The sequence below is a fragment of the Rhizophagus irregularis genome, chromosome 11 (genome assembly GCF_026210795.1).
Source record: "Rhizophagus irregularis chromosome 11, complete sequence".
In the NCBI taxonomy this organism is placed as follows: Eukaryota; Fungi; Glomeromycota; class Glomeromycetes; order Glomerales; family Glomeraceae; genus Rhizophagus; species Rhizophagus irregularis.
Genome location: NC_089439.1, coordinates 1,085,582 through 1,105,127, shown reverse-complemented (window position 1 = coordinate 1,105,127; position 19,546 = coordinate 1,085,582). Strand labels below are relative to the sequence as shown.

The following is a 19,546-nucleotide window of genomic DNA, read 5'->3' as shown; positions in this document are numbered from 1 at the left end:
TATTTAGTCCGCATCTCCTATGAATTTGATTATACATTTCGTTCACAGGATTTTCATATGATACAGAATTACGGCTGCATTTAAGAAATATTTGATAGGGTTTGTTGAACTAAGAAAAATAAGCGATAAGAAGTGATCTACTTTCACGATGGACACATATTATTAACCCAAGAATGACAAATATAATGATTTGTCCAACTTCATCGAGATTACTAGTACAAAGTTTGTGCGCTTAGGAGTTAAGAATTTCAGTATCTCGAACCGGATATTGCAACTGTATATCCACTAACAAATAACCTTCTATATAATTTGTTTCCGATGTTTTTCGAATCACTGTTATATCTGGAATGACAACTAACGGTGTTAAGAACTAGCACAACAATTGTCAACAATAACACTCAAACATACAAAGAAGAAAATAGTAAGCAACACTAATAATTGAGGCGTGTTATAATTATTTATCATTTCGGAATTAAGAGGGTACACAGGAATAGATATTAACAGTAAGGAGTCTGTAATAACACTATAACAACAATTTTATATTATACTGTGTTCAACCTCGTAGTTGATTCTAGTAATTATCGAATGAGTGGGTTCTGATTTTCATGGAGATTGTTCGTGTTTTCAACATTTCTTTAAGAATGAGAAATGAAGAAATTTTTAATAGTTGATAACATAAATTGTTTTTTTTGTAACTGGAGTGGTCTTTGATATATAAAATAGAAAGAAATCAGAAAAGGGAGAACCTGTAAACATCACTCTTTGACTTCAGTGATCAAAATATGTTATATTGTGTGGAATTCTTTGTTTTATGGCGTAGTATTATAGTATACCAGTGGACACTCCAACTACGAGACCATGACACATTGGCTTATTTTAACTAGGGATTGGAACCGGTTAATGTTAACCGGTTAATTAACCGGTTAAGACGGTTAACCGGTTAAAGGATTTTGAAAATTGGTTAACCGGTTAAAACTATATTTATCATAATTCTAGTCAGATTTATATAATGTGGCCCAGAGATATGTAAATTGTGGCCACATGTTCCTAAACTTGAAGTTTTAATGCTGAATTTTTTTCTATTTATTTATAATAATTTTAGTGATATATAGTCTTCCTATAACTAAATATGCAAGTAATAAAATCAAAAATTGGTACAATTTGCAGTAAAAAAAGTTTTTAAAATATTTTTAATATTAACTGGTTATTAACTGGTTAAGACTCTTGGTTAACCGGTTTTTAACCGGTTAAGGTTTTTTTGGACGGTTCCAATCCCTAATTTTAACAATAGCCGATTGTGGATAGGCAGGCAATATATTATTATTCTGATTTTATGTTGTGACTCAAGGTTACACTTGGCTTATTTATAGTGAATCAACAGGAAAAAAAATATCCTATATCACGAGTTGTGAATCTCATATGATCTTGCACATGACATCCAACAGATTTCCGGAGGATGTCACATTTAGAAATCTATTTGTCATCAAAAGTGTAGAATTGTTGTACGTATATTATGTGTTCTTCTGCGTTTTGCATGTTATAGTTAAATGTTTTTCGATAACCATTATTTTTTTTGCTCTATATAGCTCTTGATACTCAATCATGCTCGATTATCTATTTTCCAACACTTCATACACAAAATCTATTACGTAGTTTTCCAACACTTCATACACAAAATCTATTACGTAGAAAGATAAGATAACTACAAAAAAACCTTCACCCTTTGGCACTCCATTTCATATACTGATTTTCTGAAGAACGAAGAAAATTAGTCCATAGGACTTTCAAAGAAGTGAAGGATTAATCTAGGAGGTTACTGTTGGTTTATTTCAACGGAAGCAGATCGATAAACTAATTTGTGGAGTTCTATTAATCTAATAGTATGAAAACATAAACTATGACCACATGGCCATTTTCCTTATTACTTCAGGTATTTTGTCGATTCTTATATCTGGAGATTTGGGGTAATACTTGAAGGGTATATCTGTTTGCGTGTACTGATTCTTATGTTATGTGTGGATAGGTAGTGGTAGACAAATTAGTCTCAACAGATCTAATCGTACAGCAAGTACTTTATATTTCGATTATGGTGAGATTTGTTAATGAGGCACAATACGAATGTAAGCTCTCCATGTAATTCATTTTCGCATTTCCATCAATTACACATAATCACCTTGATAACGAAAGAGTATTCTTGTAGAGATCAATACCAGAAGTATTTACTAGTGCTGCGGTACATTATTACTATTCTGTTCACATTAATGAACTAAGAAGGAAGAAGGTTCATGACTTCATGTGCTCTTCGAGCAGCCTCCGCCTGATAATTTTTGCTACACATGTTACATAGTTTTATAGACAGCAAGGAACAAATACTTGTGCTCTTCAAGCAGTCTCTGACTGATGAAGTTTTAGTGTTTCTGAAAATATACAAGGAAGTTATATTAAGAATAAAATCTCTGCAGACATCTTAGAAATCAAAAATAGTTACGGGATTGGAATATCGAATAACTGATCTATGCTCTGAACATGGCTTGCCACTTGTTTCTCATTAACATAATCCTCTAAAATATTCAACACTGTAAACTACAAGGAAAATCTTCATGATTACTGAGGAACGAGGAAAATTAGTCTTGGGACTTTGAAGTGAAGGAAGAAAGGTCTCATATTTCTCTGGAGTTACCTTCAGGTATTTTGATGGACTCGCTTCACTAATCTAGTTACTTGATATGAAGTGTTTACGGTCATGGACCTAAACCATTACTAATGACATTGTCATATCAAAAATATTTGGTAAGTGTAATTACGTATAATTAGGCGATCATCAAAACACAGTTATATTAGTACCGTCTCATTCTACTTGGTTATACTATGTTCACTTCGATATCATACAACTACAACAAGTGAACATTTTGTCAAGTGAATTTGAAAAACACAATTGATACGACTCTATCTCAAAAAGATATATTCTGTATGTGGCCATTGGAACTCATATGCAATTTATTGATCAGGGATTGTTTGACAGAATATATGGAGCACCTGGCTTTTTGGTATAATATTAACTTTGAGTGTAACTTGAGCTCTGTCCAAAGCAACAGGTACGCATTACTTATTCAAAATACATACATTCATGAGTTCTTACTAATTATCCTTACCATATGTAGAAAGTTCAGACCACAAGTCTCATCAATTTGTTTTAGGCGTAAACTGTAATTCTTGGGTAATAATGACAGACATTCTGTGAATTGTATTCACAATTTTGGAGAAAAGCGTAAACTGAAAATTCTTGGATAATGATGACACTAGACTCTGGGAGTAATTTTGTAAGTATATATTTTTTATTTCCAAATCTGTTTCGTTGAAAGTTTCATAATTCGTACAGCCGACTAATCAATTTCTGTTCAACGTGTTATTCATACATTGTTAGATGATAGATATTCTAAAATTGGATAAATAATTGTAAATTTTTTGGTAACGATTATTTATTACAATATACATGTGGCATAAACATGTTGGTAACAATATTTACATATACTGTATATCGTTAAAACACTAAAAGATTTGTTAGTTGCTGATCGTACTAAAATAGAAAAGCTTGATTTGAAATGTATTTATATAATCAGCAAATCAATACCAAAGATGGGGAATCAGCATCTTAAAATGGAAATCACTCAAAAACTAATCTTATGTTAACGTTAAGTTAACGTTAACCTATCATGACATGTCAATCATTTCAAGTTATTACAATAATGTGACGCGCCACCCACCCACCCATAAGGTGATATTGCACTTTTATATAATGTTCTTTCTTGCTTAAAATTGTGGGATAAAATTTTTAGCAAATCATGTGAAAACTGAATAATATTTTTGTTAGCCAAAAATGATCAACAACCGGATGACAAATTTTAATATTATGTAAATAAACAATTTGTTTATATTACTTATTTAAATATAGATACAGTCACCTCAGAAAGTATCGCCTGATTTTTCGTTGTGTAATGATACACTCAATTTAAATTATTTATACCCCTATTTTTTATTATTTTAAATGTTTTTCTCATAATTTTATGACCTGATGAACGCGTTGCACGGTTAAAAAATCATGTCACATTATACCGAATTATCTCCTCTGGAGAAAGGAAAAATACTAGCATATATGGAAAATTTTAACCCTGCACAAATAGCAAGAAAAATGGGGCGTGACCCTACCACAATACATAGATTTATTGACAAATACAAGAAGACAGGGGTGACTGAAAATTTACCGCAATCAGAACGGCCACCTGCAGTAGTATGAAAACTCCAATTCTGGTTCACCTACTTATCTTATAATCTAAATCATTTATTAATATTTTCACCTACTTATATCCTACTTTTTTTATAACCTAAATCACCAATTTTACCTACTTATATCCTACTTATCTCATAATCTAATTCACTTATATCCTACTTATTTCATAATCTAAATCACCTATTTATATTTTCACCTACTTACCTCCAACCGAACAAGAAATAGGATTTCAAAGCCAATGGAGCCAAAAAAGATAAGGAAATATTAACCCATCCAGGAAACCAGCCATGGAGTCAATAGAGCGGAATAGCAAGGCAAGCAATTTTCCTTATACCGAGAAAAACTGTAATTGAATAAAAGGTAGGTACCAAGTAACTATACAGATAAATAGTACATAACATGACATATACCGCTGAAAAGCTGGCAACAATCTTCAGCTGCACAGTCTCCGATCTTATAGCTATCAATAGGAAGATCCTAAAAAGCCACCAAATCCCGCATGCAGTATCAGTAATTCCTGAACTTGTAGGCATATCCTGGAATGCATTCCAAGTAGCAATTTCGGACTGCATCTTCTAAAAGTCAACCCAATCTGGAGAGCCAAAGCTGAACGAGTACTCTGGAAGCGACGCATGCAAGTCGAAGAGGCATACAAACAGGTGGCAAATATATGTAAAAAAGCTGAAAGGGCTTACTGGCGAGATTGTGCAGATGGTGGTATAAATCTCGATAAACTTACCAATGAATTAACTAAAATTAGTCAAGAAAAGTATACCAGGTTTGTAGAAATAGTAGTCATAGAACAAGCTATTCTCCATTATAGTTTTATATTGGAAGAAACTAATAAGGGAGAATACATCCGAATGATGCGCAATTTTGAGTTATTTAAGGATGGGGATAATACTCCTGATGAGGATGTGTTCGGTGACTCGGATGACGATGACTCAGATGACGAGGAATAGATTATATCCAGATAAATTTTAGAAGGCAATATTAACCTGTCTTCATCTTTTTTTGTCCTTATAGGGTAGGCGAACAATTAATTTTATTTTCAGAAAAAATGTAATTGAATAAAAGAGGGACCTAAAAAGTATACAAGATGTCAACACATCAAGCAAAAAGTGCCCAACACAGACAAGTTGTCCGATCAGTTTTAGCTGAACTCAAGCAAGTACCTGTCAAGTCCATCCTATATCCCCGCTCAAATGCAAAATTGCAGGAATATGAGGATGAGATCTGCCAAATCCGTGAAGCACAAGCGGCGGTAACCAATAAAGAGATAACCCGCATGATGCAAATTGACCTAGACCCACATTATGAGGTAGTCTTTGAATGTCGTGATCAGGTACGTATAGGAAAGGAGTTAACAGACTCAAACTTTACGGCCGATATTGCAGTAGGGACACCTAAAAAGCATGACTATGCTTCATTTCTTATAGCACACAGTCAAACAATCCAGAATATTCTTCAGGATGAAAGAAATCGATTGGGATCAATAAAGGTAAGAATTGGAATATTTGCCACAATAAGACGTTTAGATTCTTACCTTGAGGGATTATTCGGAGATGGTAACTTTAGTGAAGATGATGGAATAGAGTATATCTACAGATATAATATACTATTTAAAACTCGCAATATGCCAATCCTACCATCAACAGATATTAATGGTACATTTAACTTTGCATTCATCGGGAAATTTTTTAAGATGCAAAACTGCGGAGATCTGTAAAATTAGCAGATCTCCGCATTTTTTTTGTGAATTTATGCGGAAGTCTGCGATTTTGCAGATTTCTGCTTTTTATTTTTTACAAAATTATGCAATAATCTGCAATTTTGCAAGTTTCTGATTTTTTATGTATGCATTTCTGCGGTAATCTGCGATTTTGCAGATTTCCGCTTTTATTTTTTACAAAATTATGCAATAATCTGCAATTTTGCAAGTTTCTGATTTTTTATGTATGTATTTCTGCGGTAATCTGCGATTTTGCAGATTTCCGCTTTTATAACCACTATATTACTAACTGAAGAAAACTCTGTACTAATACTAACTGACGGAAATCATGAGATAAATTGCTATTTTTTACAATTTGTTTAATTGCTTTAATTTACTAGCAACCCGTAAGATATCATACTATTAAAGACTCCCTCTTTTTGTCGATCTGAAAGGCTTTTCATAAAACTAGCGAAAAAAGCTAAAGTGGCGTTTTAGATATACTGTATAGATGACGAAACGTCATTTTTCTTTATTTAATACAATTTTATTTTGAAGATTTAGAACATATATTTATTTAACAGAAAGCAATTTTCTTTGTTAAACCTCGGAATTATATGAACCTCCTGATTGATAGATTCAACTGGAATAATGTTATATTCTTCAGTATAGTATAATTGGGAGTAACCATAGACTATAGGCTCTATTGGATGAATGTCAAACCAACGAACAAGAGCAAGTTCGTATGGCTCTTTATATGATCCTCGAAAGAATTTTAAAAATAGCAATACCTTGAAAAGAAATAATTTGTAAAGAACTACGAAGTAAAATCGTACTTACGAATTTTTAAAGTTCACTTACTTTCCGTACCAAGCACCTTCGTCTTGTCCTTGATCCTCCGCATGAGTTACTGCGACATTGCTAAACCATTCTTTTCCTTGGAATTCACCCGTTGATCTTAGAATTTCTCCACTTTCTAGATGAACTGAATCATAAATTTTGATAAAAAAATCATTTTCTGAATCTTGCGAGGATGTGTCTAAAAAAGTATCCAACGCTGTAATTATTTGTGCCAATCCTTCAATATAATTTGGATTTGGCGGATTTTCAGATTTTTTTAAAGATTTTATTTTTTCATCAATGGAGTCTAGATTTAATTCCCAAAGAATTTTTCCAAACCCTTCGGTTTTACGACGAATGACTTTCATGCCGCTGGTAGTTGGAGTTAATTCTTTACGCTTTACCTGCAAAAATATTAATAGTTTAGTATTTATGGTTGGAGAAAAGTTAAAAAATCTTATAAAACTTTTACTAACAGCGTTCACCAGTTGTTGCATCACGTGTTTTCTATTTGTTGCTCGATATGGAATTTTAATATATAATTTATGGAGCGTTTCATAAGTCTCCATTGATAGGCCATTCAGTGCACCATATTTGACAATGGCAGGTACTGAAATAATTAAATTAAATTAAAATTTGTATAAATTAATAGCCATCTTCAAATTATATTACCTGCATGATAACGCCAACTATGCAGCTTTGGAAAACTGCAATCCGTAGTAGATAATGGGGAGAATATCCTTTTAAACTCTATGCACCAATCAATGATTGCTTCCTATTTTAGTTAGTAGTTAGATCATCTATTAACTTTTAAAGAAAGTTAATTTTTTTTAAATTTTTTCTTCTTACTTCAAAGATATTCAGTTCATTTTCGGTATATAATTCTTGTCTGCTCATAGTATACATTTTATTAAACTTCGTGTAAAGTTCACAAAGTTCTTTACAAGTTATTTCATTTTCTTCGCTGAAAATTTCATCCAAAGCAAAAATCGCTATCTTCATAATATGATGATAGTCTGATGCTGTCATTACTTTTAGTTGACCTATTTTACTTAACAATTTAAGGCCTGGAAAACGTGGAATTTGTCGAAGACGTTCGTCGAAAATCTTCTGTAATTCCAACCCTCTGACCTTTTTTAAGATTTCCTACGTAAACTCCAGTTGATATTTAAAAAGTCCAAGGTCGATATGATGCATACGGTCGGAAACGCACGCTTCGTATATATTCAGATTTCTGTAAAAAAATTTATATATGTAAAAAAATTTTTACAACGTCGTCATTACTTATAAAATTTAGTGATATTTACAGAAATTTCCAGAAGGCATTTTTGACGTAATGTACAGAATACTCCTTTCCTTGTCCAGCGCTAACCATTTCCTTCATATTTTCATGAGTTCTGGAAAGTATATCTTCTTGTGTAAGTTTCATATCGTTTAAGTTATTTTGCAGAACCATACAAGTATGGCATGGCATTTTACATCACGCTCCTTTATATGTAGCGGTCACATCATCTGCTTCGAGCATATCCGCGAAAAAAAAAGAAATTCGTGCAGCAAATGTTTTCGCTTGTCCATTAATCCCAAAACATAACGTATCAGGTTTCTCCAGTAAAGGCCAAAGCATGATATTAAAATATTTCACGCTGCAAACTTCGAAAGACTTCGGTAGTTTTAATGCCTGAATCTTGAACTTTAGGCAAAAAACCTAAAAGTATTTTAGATTCTGGTAGGTTTCGAACCCAATTTGAAACATTTCCAAGCGTTAAAAATACTGGATGGCCTGATGTCTTGCCCAGTCCATCGAAAGTGGTCCCATCCGAATATAAGATGATAGACAATAGGTGATTTAATGACGGAAGAGTCTTCTCCGTTTCCAGCCACCAGTCGCCTTCATATGGCTCACTAAACACTCTTGTTTCGCTTTCATCATCCTAAGAATATAAACAACCAAAAATATGAGTGATGATCTTCAGTTTCTTTTTAGTTATTCATAATTATTAAATTTACCCTTTTTTTCTTTAGAATTCCCTTATAGACAAAATTATTAGCTACTTCTGGTCGTTGCAGAAGAGCTTGAATAGCGTGAAATATGGGACGATAGTAGAGTGTAATGTCAATACCGCTGTAGGTTGAAACAACTTTTTCTTTGAAGTCTAATGAAGGTGAAGTTATTTGATTGAGATGGTCTTTGCCATTTTTGGTTGATTTCGGTAATGGAGATTCTTTCAGATTGCTATATTTATTAAAGAATTTAATTATTTGATCTCCAATTTTGTTAGATATATTACCCTCTACAATTAATCTCATGAAATCTCTGTATACATCGTTTGGCCACTTCGCTACACGTTTTGGTAGATTTTTTCCTTCAATAGCATCTAAAGCATCATCTAACGATGCTCCTTGAAGATCTTCAGGATCTAGATCAATATTGTCGAGATTTACTGGTATTTCTGTTCCCAACTCCTCAAAATTTTCTTCAAAAATTTCTTCAGCTCTCTCTTCTATATTTTCTGATTTTGATCTTTTTCGCAGATTATAACGTGGTTCAGATTCTAAATTGTCTGCATCTTGAGTTGGAATTTCGTTGATTATTATATCCTCCATCTCACCAATATTATCATCTTGATATGTGGATTTTTCATGCGAAGTAAATGTATCTGGCATTGTAATGGGTGTGTTCCATAACTGAACATCATGTTCTGGCATAACCGCTGTTCTTGATGGTTGTCGCGAGAATCTTTAAACGTGTTTACTTGATTCACTTGGTCGAGAAGTTGTTATTCTTCCATGATGTTTGGCATTAGCGTGCTGTCTCAAACTGCTGGGAGTTGAAAAATATCTCTTGCAAATTTGACATTTATATCTGACCATTTTTCTTTAGAAATCAATGCGAGTTTAGAAATTAACACAGGAAAATTTTTTTGATTAGTTTCACGTGAGAAATATTTATGAAGATTTACTTTTGGTATATTTTTTATTTTACTGATTATCAAGCGAATATAAATTTTACTGATAATTGATTATTTTTGTTTACTGAAAGATAATTAATTTATTTACTGATTAGTAATTAATTTTTTTCATTTACTGATATTTTTAATTCAGGAGTAACTGATTTTTTTTACCAATTCATTAACAATTAATTTATTTAATTTACTGATCCTTAAATATATTTTAATTCAGGAGTAACTGATTTTTTAAAAAAATTCCGGCAAAACTTTTAACCTTACATAATTTTTCAATTATTTATAATGTAAGAATTTTTTTATTTTTTTTCGGTTGGCTGAATCATCGCAATAATTAATTTATTTAATTTACTGATCCTTAAATATATTTTAATTCAGGAGTAACTGATTTTTTAAAAAAATTCTGGCAAAACTTTTAACCTTACACAATTTTTCAATTATTTATAATGTAAGAATTTTTTCATTTTTTTTCGGTTGGCTGAATCGTCGCATATTTTTACATTTATATGAATCTTAACAATTTTTTTTTTAATTTTTCGAATTAATTGTTGTTTGAATTTTTCTCCGCAATATTTTTCCTATACAAATTTTACGAATTTAGAATTTAAGTGATTATGGCGTCTAAAAGGTCAAAAAATGCAAAAAACTCAAAAAAAAGAAAGCAAGCACTTGACGTTCCTGAAGGACAAAGAAGAAAACAAGCACTTGACGTTCCTGAAGGACAGAATGAAAGCCAACAAAATATATTTGCACAAATGTTATCAGGTAGTTAGTCGTCAAGATGCTGATATTTTGCAATTTAACATTATAATTAACTTTTGCTGAACGCCAACAGTAGAATCTTCAGAAATTCCTAAAGATCAGCGCACAGATCGTGAAAAATCACCTACTGGTCCTTTTGTACTCGTTACTCCATTTGATGTAGATCGTGGAAGATCTTTAGTTAAATCTGTTTCTTTTACTCCAGCAAATCGTGAGAAATCCTCAACAAATCGTGAGAATTCTTTAGTCAGGACTGCGCATACTGAAACTTCCATTTCAACTACATTGACGCCATCTGTAACTCCTATGAGTTATGAAAGAACTTCGAGGACGCCAACTCCCATACTTAGTCCAATGCAAATTGACCTTGATAAAGAAATTGATTATTATAACGTCGATGACGATGATAATGAAAAACATAATGATAACCGCGATAAAAGTGATACCCGTGAGCCTTTACCAAAACCACATAATGTAGAGGGTGAACGTTACCTAACTGTGAAAGAGTTTAATTATGTCATGAATGCATTAGATGGAAAGGTAAACACCATCTACAAACTTTGTCGATATATTGGAGATCAGCAACAAAAAAGTATTCAAGATACGCAAAATGTTGCAAAAAGTGATGTATTAAGCGATGATTTCTGGAATGTAAGTTAATTAAAAATTATCAACTTGATTTTAATCTAAAGATACTTATAATAACCAAATATCTTCACAGCGCGTTTATAAAAATGTAGCTAAAGAACTTATTCCAACGTCTTTATATCCTTCAGATATAGAGTACTGAAAGGCTTTAGAAACATATTTATCTAAACATGCAGAACATTACATTAAAAATATTGGGCAAAACGCGTGGATTTCTTTATTTTCAGATAAGTTGTTGGCAGAGGTATGTGAAATATTAATAATCGTTAAAAAAAGGTATTTTTTTATATTTATTTAACTTTTTTTAGATAAAAACTAAATGCAGAAGCAGGAGAAATGATTTTGCCGCAAGTATCAGGAGTGCCATGTTTTCCGTCTTTGGAGAACAGCGATTGGAACGCATAGATAACAATTCTCCTTCTATGAAGATCGCTAAATGGAAACAGAATCAAAAAACGCGTAATGCGTTTTATGAACTTTTCAAAAATCACGATATTCTAACAAAAATTGGCCATTCGGTTTTCAAACAGTATAGGGATAAAGAACTTCCTTTTATGCATTGTGCGTATATTTTATCAATATGTAACATCTTGTTAAATCCCAATAGCTATAGTATTAAGTGTAATGACAAGTCTGTTATGAAAAGAGTCGAATTTTTTCTAGTAAATAATTTTCGCAAATTTTTGCAGTTCTTTTAATCTTTTAATATTTTACAGATATTAATCTATAATTAATTAACAGCAAGCGTTTAGAAATAAAATGCAAATAACTCCTCGAATAATGGAGGAATTAGCTGAAAAAGAAGCGAAAGAAGTTAGTCAAAGAACCAATCAATCCGAGTCAGCAGTCGCAGAAGAGAGCAGCGATTCGGTTGAAAATGAAAATTATGATGATTTTGTAAGTTAAAGTTATTATTTATGTTCGATTATACACTTAATTGAATTATTTTACTAAGCTAAATCATCATTTTTTTTTAGATTAATAATCTAGATTCGCAATTTCCTCAGGATTAATTGTATTACTTTGAAATACTTTAATTTTTTTATAATTCATATTTTTTATTTTTTTTAATCGTATTTCTTTGAAATACTAATTTTTTTTATATCATTTTTTTATATTTTTTAATTGTATTTCTTTGAAATACTTTAATTTTTTTTATAATTCGTAATTTTATATTTTTTAATTGTATTTCTTTGAAATACTTTAATTTTTTTTATAATTCGTAATTTTATATTCTTTAATTGTATTTCTTTGAAATACTTTAATTTTTTTTATAATTCGTAATTTTACATTTTTTAATCGTATTTTTTTGAAATACTTTAATTTTTTTATATCATTTTTTTATATTTTTTAATCGTATTTTTTTGAAATACTTTAATTTTTTTATATCATTTTTTTTTATATTTTTTAATTGTATTTCTTTGAAATACTTTAATTTTTTTTATAATTCGTAATTTTACATTTTTTAATCGTATTTTTTTGAAATACTTTAATTTTTTTATATCATTTTTTTATATTTTTTAATCGTATTTTTTTGAAATACTTTAATTTTTTTATATCATTTTTTTTTATATTTTTTAATTGTATTTCTTTGAAATACTTTAATTTTTTTTATAATTCGTAATTTTATATTTTTTAATTGTATTTCTTTGAAATACTTTAATTTTTTTTATAATTCGTAATTTTATATTTTTTAATTGTATTTCTTTGAAATACTTTAATTTTTTTTATAATTCGTAATTTTATATTCTTTAATTGTATGTATTTCTTTGAAATACTTTAATTTTTATAATTCGTATTTTTGCGTGAAATTTTACGTTGCTTTTTTTGGTAGAAATAAAGAATTGATTATGATTAATTAATATAAATGGACTATAAATTATCATATATTAATTGTATTTTATATTTCGATTTATTTCAAAGGTTTTTTATTTAAAAATCCGCGCAGAACATTGCTATTTATAAAATCTGCGCAGTTTTTTATTAAAATTTTCTTCTAATGTTTTGCGCCAGGGTATAAGATCTGCGCAGATATAATTTCTGAAAATCTGCGCAGATCTGCTCCCCAAAAAATTTTCTGATGTTAGCAAGAATCATGCAAAAAGTAGAAGACTATGTAAATTACGGATCAGGTTAGGAATTCTATCGTGTAGAAAAAATATTCATAGAAATCTCGCAATTCCAACCACTACAGAAGCAGGACACATACCACTCCCAAAAGATCTTGCCACGAAAAAGGGAGTAGTAAATCCAGCTAATGATGATGACAAATGCTTCCAGTGGGCAATCCTAGCAGCATTACATCCAGTAGAAAAGAATACAGAAAGAATTTCCAAGTATAAGGAGAATGTAAATGAGTTAAACTTTGAAGGTATCGAGTTCCCAGTACAAGCTGATGAGGTAATTCTAAGAAGATTTAAGCGACAGAATCCAACTATTGCCCTCTGCATCTGTGAATGGCGTGACCACCGCCTATGCCCAATATATATTACTGATAGGGATGAAGCAGAGGGACGTAAAATAATAGATTTAGTACTTATCAGTAACGGGGAAAAGCAGCACTATTGCTATTAAGAATATGAGCCGTTTAGTAAATAAACGTACAAAAGATGGACATTATTACCCCAATTTATGACGTTTGGTAGGTAGTAACAGAAAGAAAAATAAGGATCAGTATGTGAATGGTAAGGTAATATGGTGATATATAACAATCGGTAAGGTAAAAGTGTATGTATGAATAGTCGATAATAAACGATTATAAACGATAATAAATGATGCGATAAATTAAGGTGGATCAAGTGGTGTGTGTATATAACAATTAATTAGCAAATATGTATAGTAAATTAACGATGTATAACGAAAGTAAATAAATGATAATAAAATGATAATAAACAATGTAATAAAATATGTATCAATAATTCGGAAGCAAATCGACAAGTTTATTCATTAATAAAAAGAATACGATATTACTGCCTCAACCGGCGCTCTGTAATATCCCGATATCTATCTTATAACAATAAAACTATACGAATTCTAAACTATATTATCTCTATCTTTCAACACCGGCCCTTTATTTAACATTAAATTTTTAGGACGATTCTGTCCTTCAGACATAATCGTTTCCTGGCCAATATCGTTTCCCGGCCAATTGTGGTGATCTGGGCACATTTGTCTATACAGCCACTTATATTCAGCCACTTTACATTGCTAAGCTTCCGCTTTTTTTATCTAATCTATAAACAACCAAAATCAGCTACAGGTAATCTATCTAAAAATAACTAAAAATAACTAAAAGATAAAAATAAACAAATAAAAATAAAAATAAAAAAATAAAAATAAAAAAAATATCCCGTGACAACATGTAACATTTGTCTGCCGATGGTGTATCTCCCACTTCACACATCAACAAGAAATCCATGACAAACATGTAGCAATATATCGAGGATTAAAGAAAACCCCACAAGCAGACCGAATGCCATTAGTAAAGAAAGGAAATGATATATATGAATTCAAGAACTGGAACGCCGCATGCAAGTCCCATATTACTTTGTTGCAGACTTTGAAGCCCTAGTAATGGACATACCACCCACAGATGAAGACAAAGATAAGAAAACCAAGAAAGTACAGTCACGTCCGAAAGTGACGCCCGATTTAAAATTAATGCCAAAAATGGCAAAACTTTATTGATTTTCATTAAAATTCACATAAAAAATAATTACTAAAAATGGTTAATAATGTGTTGGCCCTCCCCTTGCTTCTAGTACTGCATTTATTCTTTGTGGCATTGAAGCAACAACCTCTTCAAAAATGGAGCAATCCAAATTTTCCCATTCTTCACTTAGTGCAATTTTAAGTTCATCCACAGTTCTTGGAAAGACTTTACAACTCTGGATATTGTCCTTTAACTGCTTCCAGATGTTTTCTATTGGATTTAGATCGGGAGAATTCACCAGCCAATCAATAACCACAATTTTATTCTTCTTCAACCAATCCTTGGTTATTTTCGCGGTATGTATGGGTGCATTATCCTGTTGAAAAATTGCAGCCCTTCCTGTTAACTCATGAACTGTATGCTGAAATGGATACAGATATGAATTTAGGATTCTAATGTAAGTATTTGAATTGATTTTTTCATTTCCTTCTTTATTTTCATCACAAAAAATTAATAGCCCTTTTATCCCTCCTGCAAAACATCCCCAAACCATGACTGATTTTCGACCACTTTTAAAGATAGGTGTCAAACATTCAGTGTTAAACCTTTCCCCTGTGTGTCTCCAAACTCTTATTTGTCGTGACTGCTTGCCAATCTCAACACTTAATTCATCTGAGAAAATAACTTGTGCCCAATCATAAGCTGTTTTTTCTTTATATTTCTCACACCAACTAATACGAGCTAATGCATGCTTTTCTGAGATAAAGGGTTTTTTGCAGCAACATGGGAATAAATTCCAACACTATGTAATGCTCTTTTAGCAGTTGTAAGGCTGCAATTTAAATCTAATGTATTAATGACTTCATGTAAAGGTTCACGTCGATCTTGTGTAACTTTGTTTATGAGTGCATTTTTCTCATTATTATTGAGAGCAGGTGGACGCCCCGATCTAGGTAAATTTTCAGTTTTCCCTGTCTTCTTGTATCTGTCAATAATTCTTCTTATTGTGGTGGGGTCACGACCCATTTTTTTGCTATTTGTGCAGGGTTAAAATTCTCCATATATGCTAGTATTTTTCCTTTATCTTGAGAAGTTAACTCAGTTCTATGTGACATTATTTTTTTAACTTTGCAACGCGTTTATTAGGTTATGAAATTGTGAGAAAAACATTTAAAAATAAAAAAAAGGGGGTATAAATAATGTAAATTTTGTGTATCGTAACACCATACAAAATCGGGCATCACTTTCGGACCCGACTGTACAAGAGCAAATCCCCTGCTCATACTCGTATATTAAGGTAAGATATGATGGTGTAAGTGAATCACAGAAGATATTTACAGGAGAAAATGAGTAGTATGAAAACCCCAATTCTGGCTCACCCCCACCATATAATCTAAAATACTACCACTTTATATAATCTAATTACCACCATCATATAATATAATTACCACCATATAATCCACCTACCACTTTTACTATAATTTAACTACCACTTTCATATAATCTAGTTACCACCATCATATAATATAATTACCACCATATAATCCACCTACCACTTTTCATATAATCTAGTTACCATCATATAGTTTTATTACCACCATACAATTCTATTACCACCATATAATCTGAAAAAAATCAACCGAACAAGAAATAGGATTTCAAAGCCAACGGAGCCAAAAAAGGTAAGGAATATTAACCCATCCAGGAAACCAGCCATGGAGTCAATAGAGCGGAATAGCAAGGCAAGCAATTACCCTTATACCGAGAAAAAATGTAATTGAATAAAAGGTAGGTACCAAGTAACTATACAGATAAATAGTACATAACATGGTATATACCGCAGAAAAGTTAGCAACAATCTTCGGCTGCACAGTCTCCGATCTTATGGCTATCAATAGGGAGATCCTAAAAAGCTGTCAAACCGCGCACGCAGTATCAGCAATCCCCGAACTTGTGGGCCATATCCTGGAATACATTCCAAGTAGAAATTTCGGGACACATCTTCTAGAAGTCAGCCCAATCTGGAGAGCCGAAGCTGAACGAATACTCTGGAAGCGGCATAAAGAAGCTGAGGAGGCATACGACAAAGCAGTAGAAAAGAAGGAAAAAGCAAATGATGCTCTTGGTCGATCAGAGGAGGAGGGTAATAGAAATCGTGACCTCCGTGAACTTGAATGGGAGGCATATCAAAAGGCTTGTAAAGAGAGAACAAATGCCGCAATAGAGCATTTTATAGTAAAAGAAGCTTTTCGCCGTTGTAGCTTACAACTATAAGTTACTTAAGGATAGAGAATACATCGGGACGAGGATGTGCTCAGTGACTCGGATGACAATCCCGATGACTCAGATGGTGAGGAATAGTTTAGGAAGACAGTACTAATCTGTCTCTTTCTTTTTTTACCCTCATAGGGTAGGCGAACAATTAATTTTATTTTCAGAAAAAAATGTAATTGAATAAAAGAGGAGTATAAAAAGTTTACAAGATGTCAACACATCAAGCAAGAAGTGCCCAACACAGACAAGTCACCCGATCAGTTCTAGCTGAACTCAAGCAGGTACCTGTCAAGTCCATCCCATATCCCCGCTCAAATGCAAAATTGCAGGAATATGAGGATGAGATCCGCCAAATCCGTGAAGCACAAGCGGTGAGATCCCCCAATTCCCTCTGTCATCAATTTACAGAGTTGCCACATCGAACGGGCATTCTCATGGTCGAACGAACGAATAAACGAACGAACGAACAATTAAACGAGCGAACAATTAATCAACAACATAATCAAACAACATAATCAACGAACAACATACAACAACATATAACGACAACATTCTTGGTTCACAAAATAAATAGCGTTAGTAATATAAAACGTCAAACGATATAAAATAAAATTTAACTTCTCTAAATTTTCCCCAAATTATATCCACTTTTATCTTTAATTTCAAACTTCGATAGCTCTCGCTACGAATTATTACTTTCCAAAAGTGTATATTTAATTCATCTTAAAATTTCCATTTATTCAATTAAAATTAATTAAGCAAACATTAATTAAAGTTTAGGGCGAACCTATTACCTTTAATTAACATTAAACTTTACTAACAAATAATTAAAAAATAAAACTTATATTTTTATTGAGTTCTGTGGATGAGAACTGAGGAATTACTTTGAATTCCGCTCTCTATATATACAATTTTTATGCTACTTTCTATTCTATCTATATACTATCTTTTATGTTCTTTTTACATATTATCTTTGAACTATCTTTCTAATATACTATCTATATTTTAAATACGCTATCTTTTAATATGCTATCTTTTAATATGCTATCTTTTTATATATGTTCTTTTTTAATATATTATCTTTTACGTTCCATCTTTATACTATCTTTTTATATTATCTTTTACATTATTTTGTGTTCTTTAATCTTTCTGACATTATTTTATATGTTCTTTTAATTCGCTTTATGTGTTTTGCTTATAATCTATCTTTTGTGGCTTATAATTATTCTTTCTTATCGTTCTTATTGTTAAAGATTGCTAAGCCGCAATTGATCGACTCTATTTATCCTATTGGTTCCTTGTCAATCATTCAATAAATATTACATCATGTAGATCATTACTCTTCCTAAATGTTTATCCTTTTCGGCTAATTATTTATCCATCTACGCCAATCCACGATTAATTTGTTCGTTCTTAATATTTAATAATTACATTTGGTGGTTAAATTTTATCATCTTTTCGTGCTTGATATTCGACCGTTTACATTATCCCCTCTTCGCTATTTGTGACCTCACAAATAACTTTGATAGAATCGAACTCGTGTCTTATCCATAATATTTTACTCGAATCGAACTCGGGTCTTATCGAATACCTCTTTTCCTTTAATTACTATTTTTGGTGTAAATCCCCTTCGATCATAAAATTTCTTTAACCATTCTCCATTTTGTGGTGTTTTTAGTATTCTTCCGTCTAATTCTTTGAGTTTATACGCTCCATTTCCAAATTCTTCGTGAATTAAATATGGTCCTTTCCATTTGTTCTGCAATTTTCCCGACCATTGTTTCTCTCTCCATGCTTCATATAATAATACTTTTTCTCCTATTTCAAATTTAGGTTTTCTAATTCCCCTTTTGTCGTGTTGTTGTTTTTGTTTCTCTTGAGCTTCTTCCACATTTTCTTTTATTTTTCTTCTTATTACTGGTAGCTCCTCAATTAATATCTTTACTCTGTCAGCTAATGTTATTTTATTTTCGTCTTTATCTAATGGTAGTTTCGCTCTCCTTCCGTATATTGCATAAAAAGGTTTAATTCTTGTTGATGATTGCTTCTTCGTCCTATATGCAAATAATACGGATGGTATATGTTTATCCCAATTTTCTTCTCCTAATTTGGCTAATCCTTCGCATAAAGTTTTATTGAATCTTTCGACCAAACCATTTGTTTGTGGCCTATATGGTGTACTTAATCTATGATTTATTCCACACCTTCCTACCAATTCTTCCATCATTCTATTGTTAAAGTGAGTCCCTCTATCACTAATTATTTTCTTTGGACATCCATGTCTACAAATTATGTCCCTCCAAATAAATTCTACTACCTCTTTTGCTGTAGCTTCTTTTAGTGGTGCGGCCTCGGGCCATTTTGTAAAATAATCCATTGCTACTACAATGTACTTATTTCCCTTTTCT

The 19,546-nt window shown here is 31.6% G+C and overlaps 4 protein-coding genes across 4 annotated transcripts; 3 read left to right on the top strand and 1 right to left on the bottom strand.

Annotated features, from left to right (window-relative positions):
• Positions 1-4,920: 4,920 nt before the first annotated feature.
• OCT59_002781 (uncharacterized protein) lies at positions 4,921-5,250 on the top strand (the record flags this gene model as incomplete). The annotated part of the gene is made up of 1 exon (XM_066145168.1): positions 4,921-5,250. One exon carries the CDS (start codon positions 4,921-4,923, stop codon positions 5,248-5,250), a length of 330 nt encoding a protein of 109 aa, XP_065995914.1.
• A 1,606-nt stretch (positions 5,251-6,856) lies between these two features.
• On the bottom strand, positions 6,857-8,268 carry OCT59_002780 (uncharacterized protein; the record flags this gene model as incomplete). The annotated part of the gene is made up of 5 exons (XM_066145167.1): positions 6,857-7,243; positions 7,316-7,449; positions 7,512-7,614; positions 7,689-7,985; positions 8,182-8,268. 5 exons carry the CDS (start codon positions 8,266-8,268, stop codon positions 6,857-6,859), a joined length of 1,008 nt encoding a protein of 335 aa, XP_065995913.1.
• A 2,148-nt stretch (positions 8,269-10,416) lies between these two features.
• Positions 10,417-12,225, top strand: OCT59_002779 (uncharacterized protein; the record flags this gene model as incomplete). Its single annotated transcript, XM_066145166.1, has 6 exons — positions 10,417-10,567; positions 10,638-11,215; positions 11,358-11,456; positions 11,521-11,874; positions 11,954-12,109; positions 12,190-12,225. 6 exons carry the CDS (start codon positions 10,417-10,419, stop codon positions 12,223-12,225), a joined length of 1,374 nt encoding a protein of 457 aa, XP_065995912.1.
• Positions 12,226-16,748: 4,523 nt separating this feature from the next.
• OCT59_002778 (uncharacterized protein) lies at positions 16,749-17,138 on the top strand (the record flags this gene model as incomplete). The annotated part of the gene is made up of 1 exon (XM_066145165.1): positions 16,749-17,138. The coding sequence occupies one exon, from the start codon at positions 16,749-16,751 to the stop codon at positions 17,136-17,138; it is 390 nt and encodes a 129-aa protein (XP_065995911.1).
• Between the last annotated feature and the right edge of the window lie 2,408 nt (positions 17,139-19,546).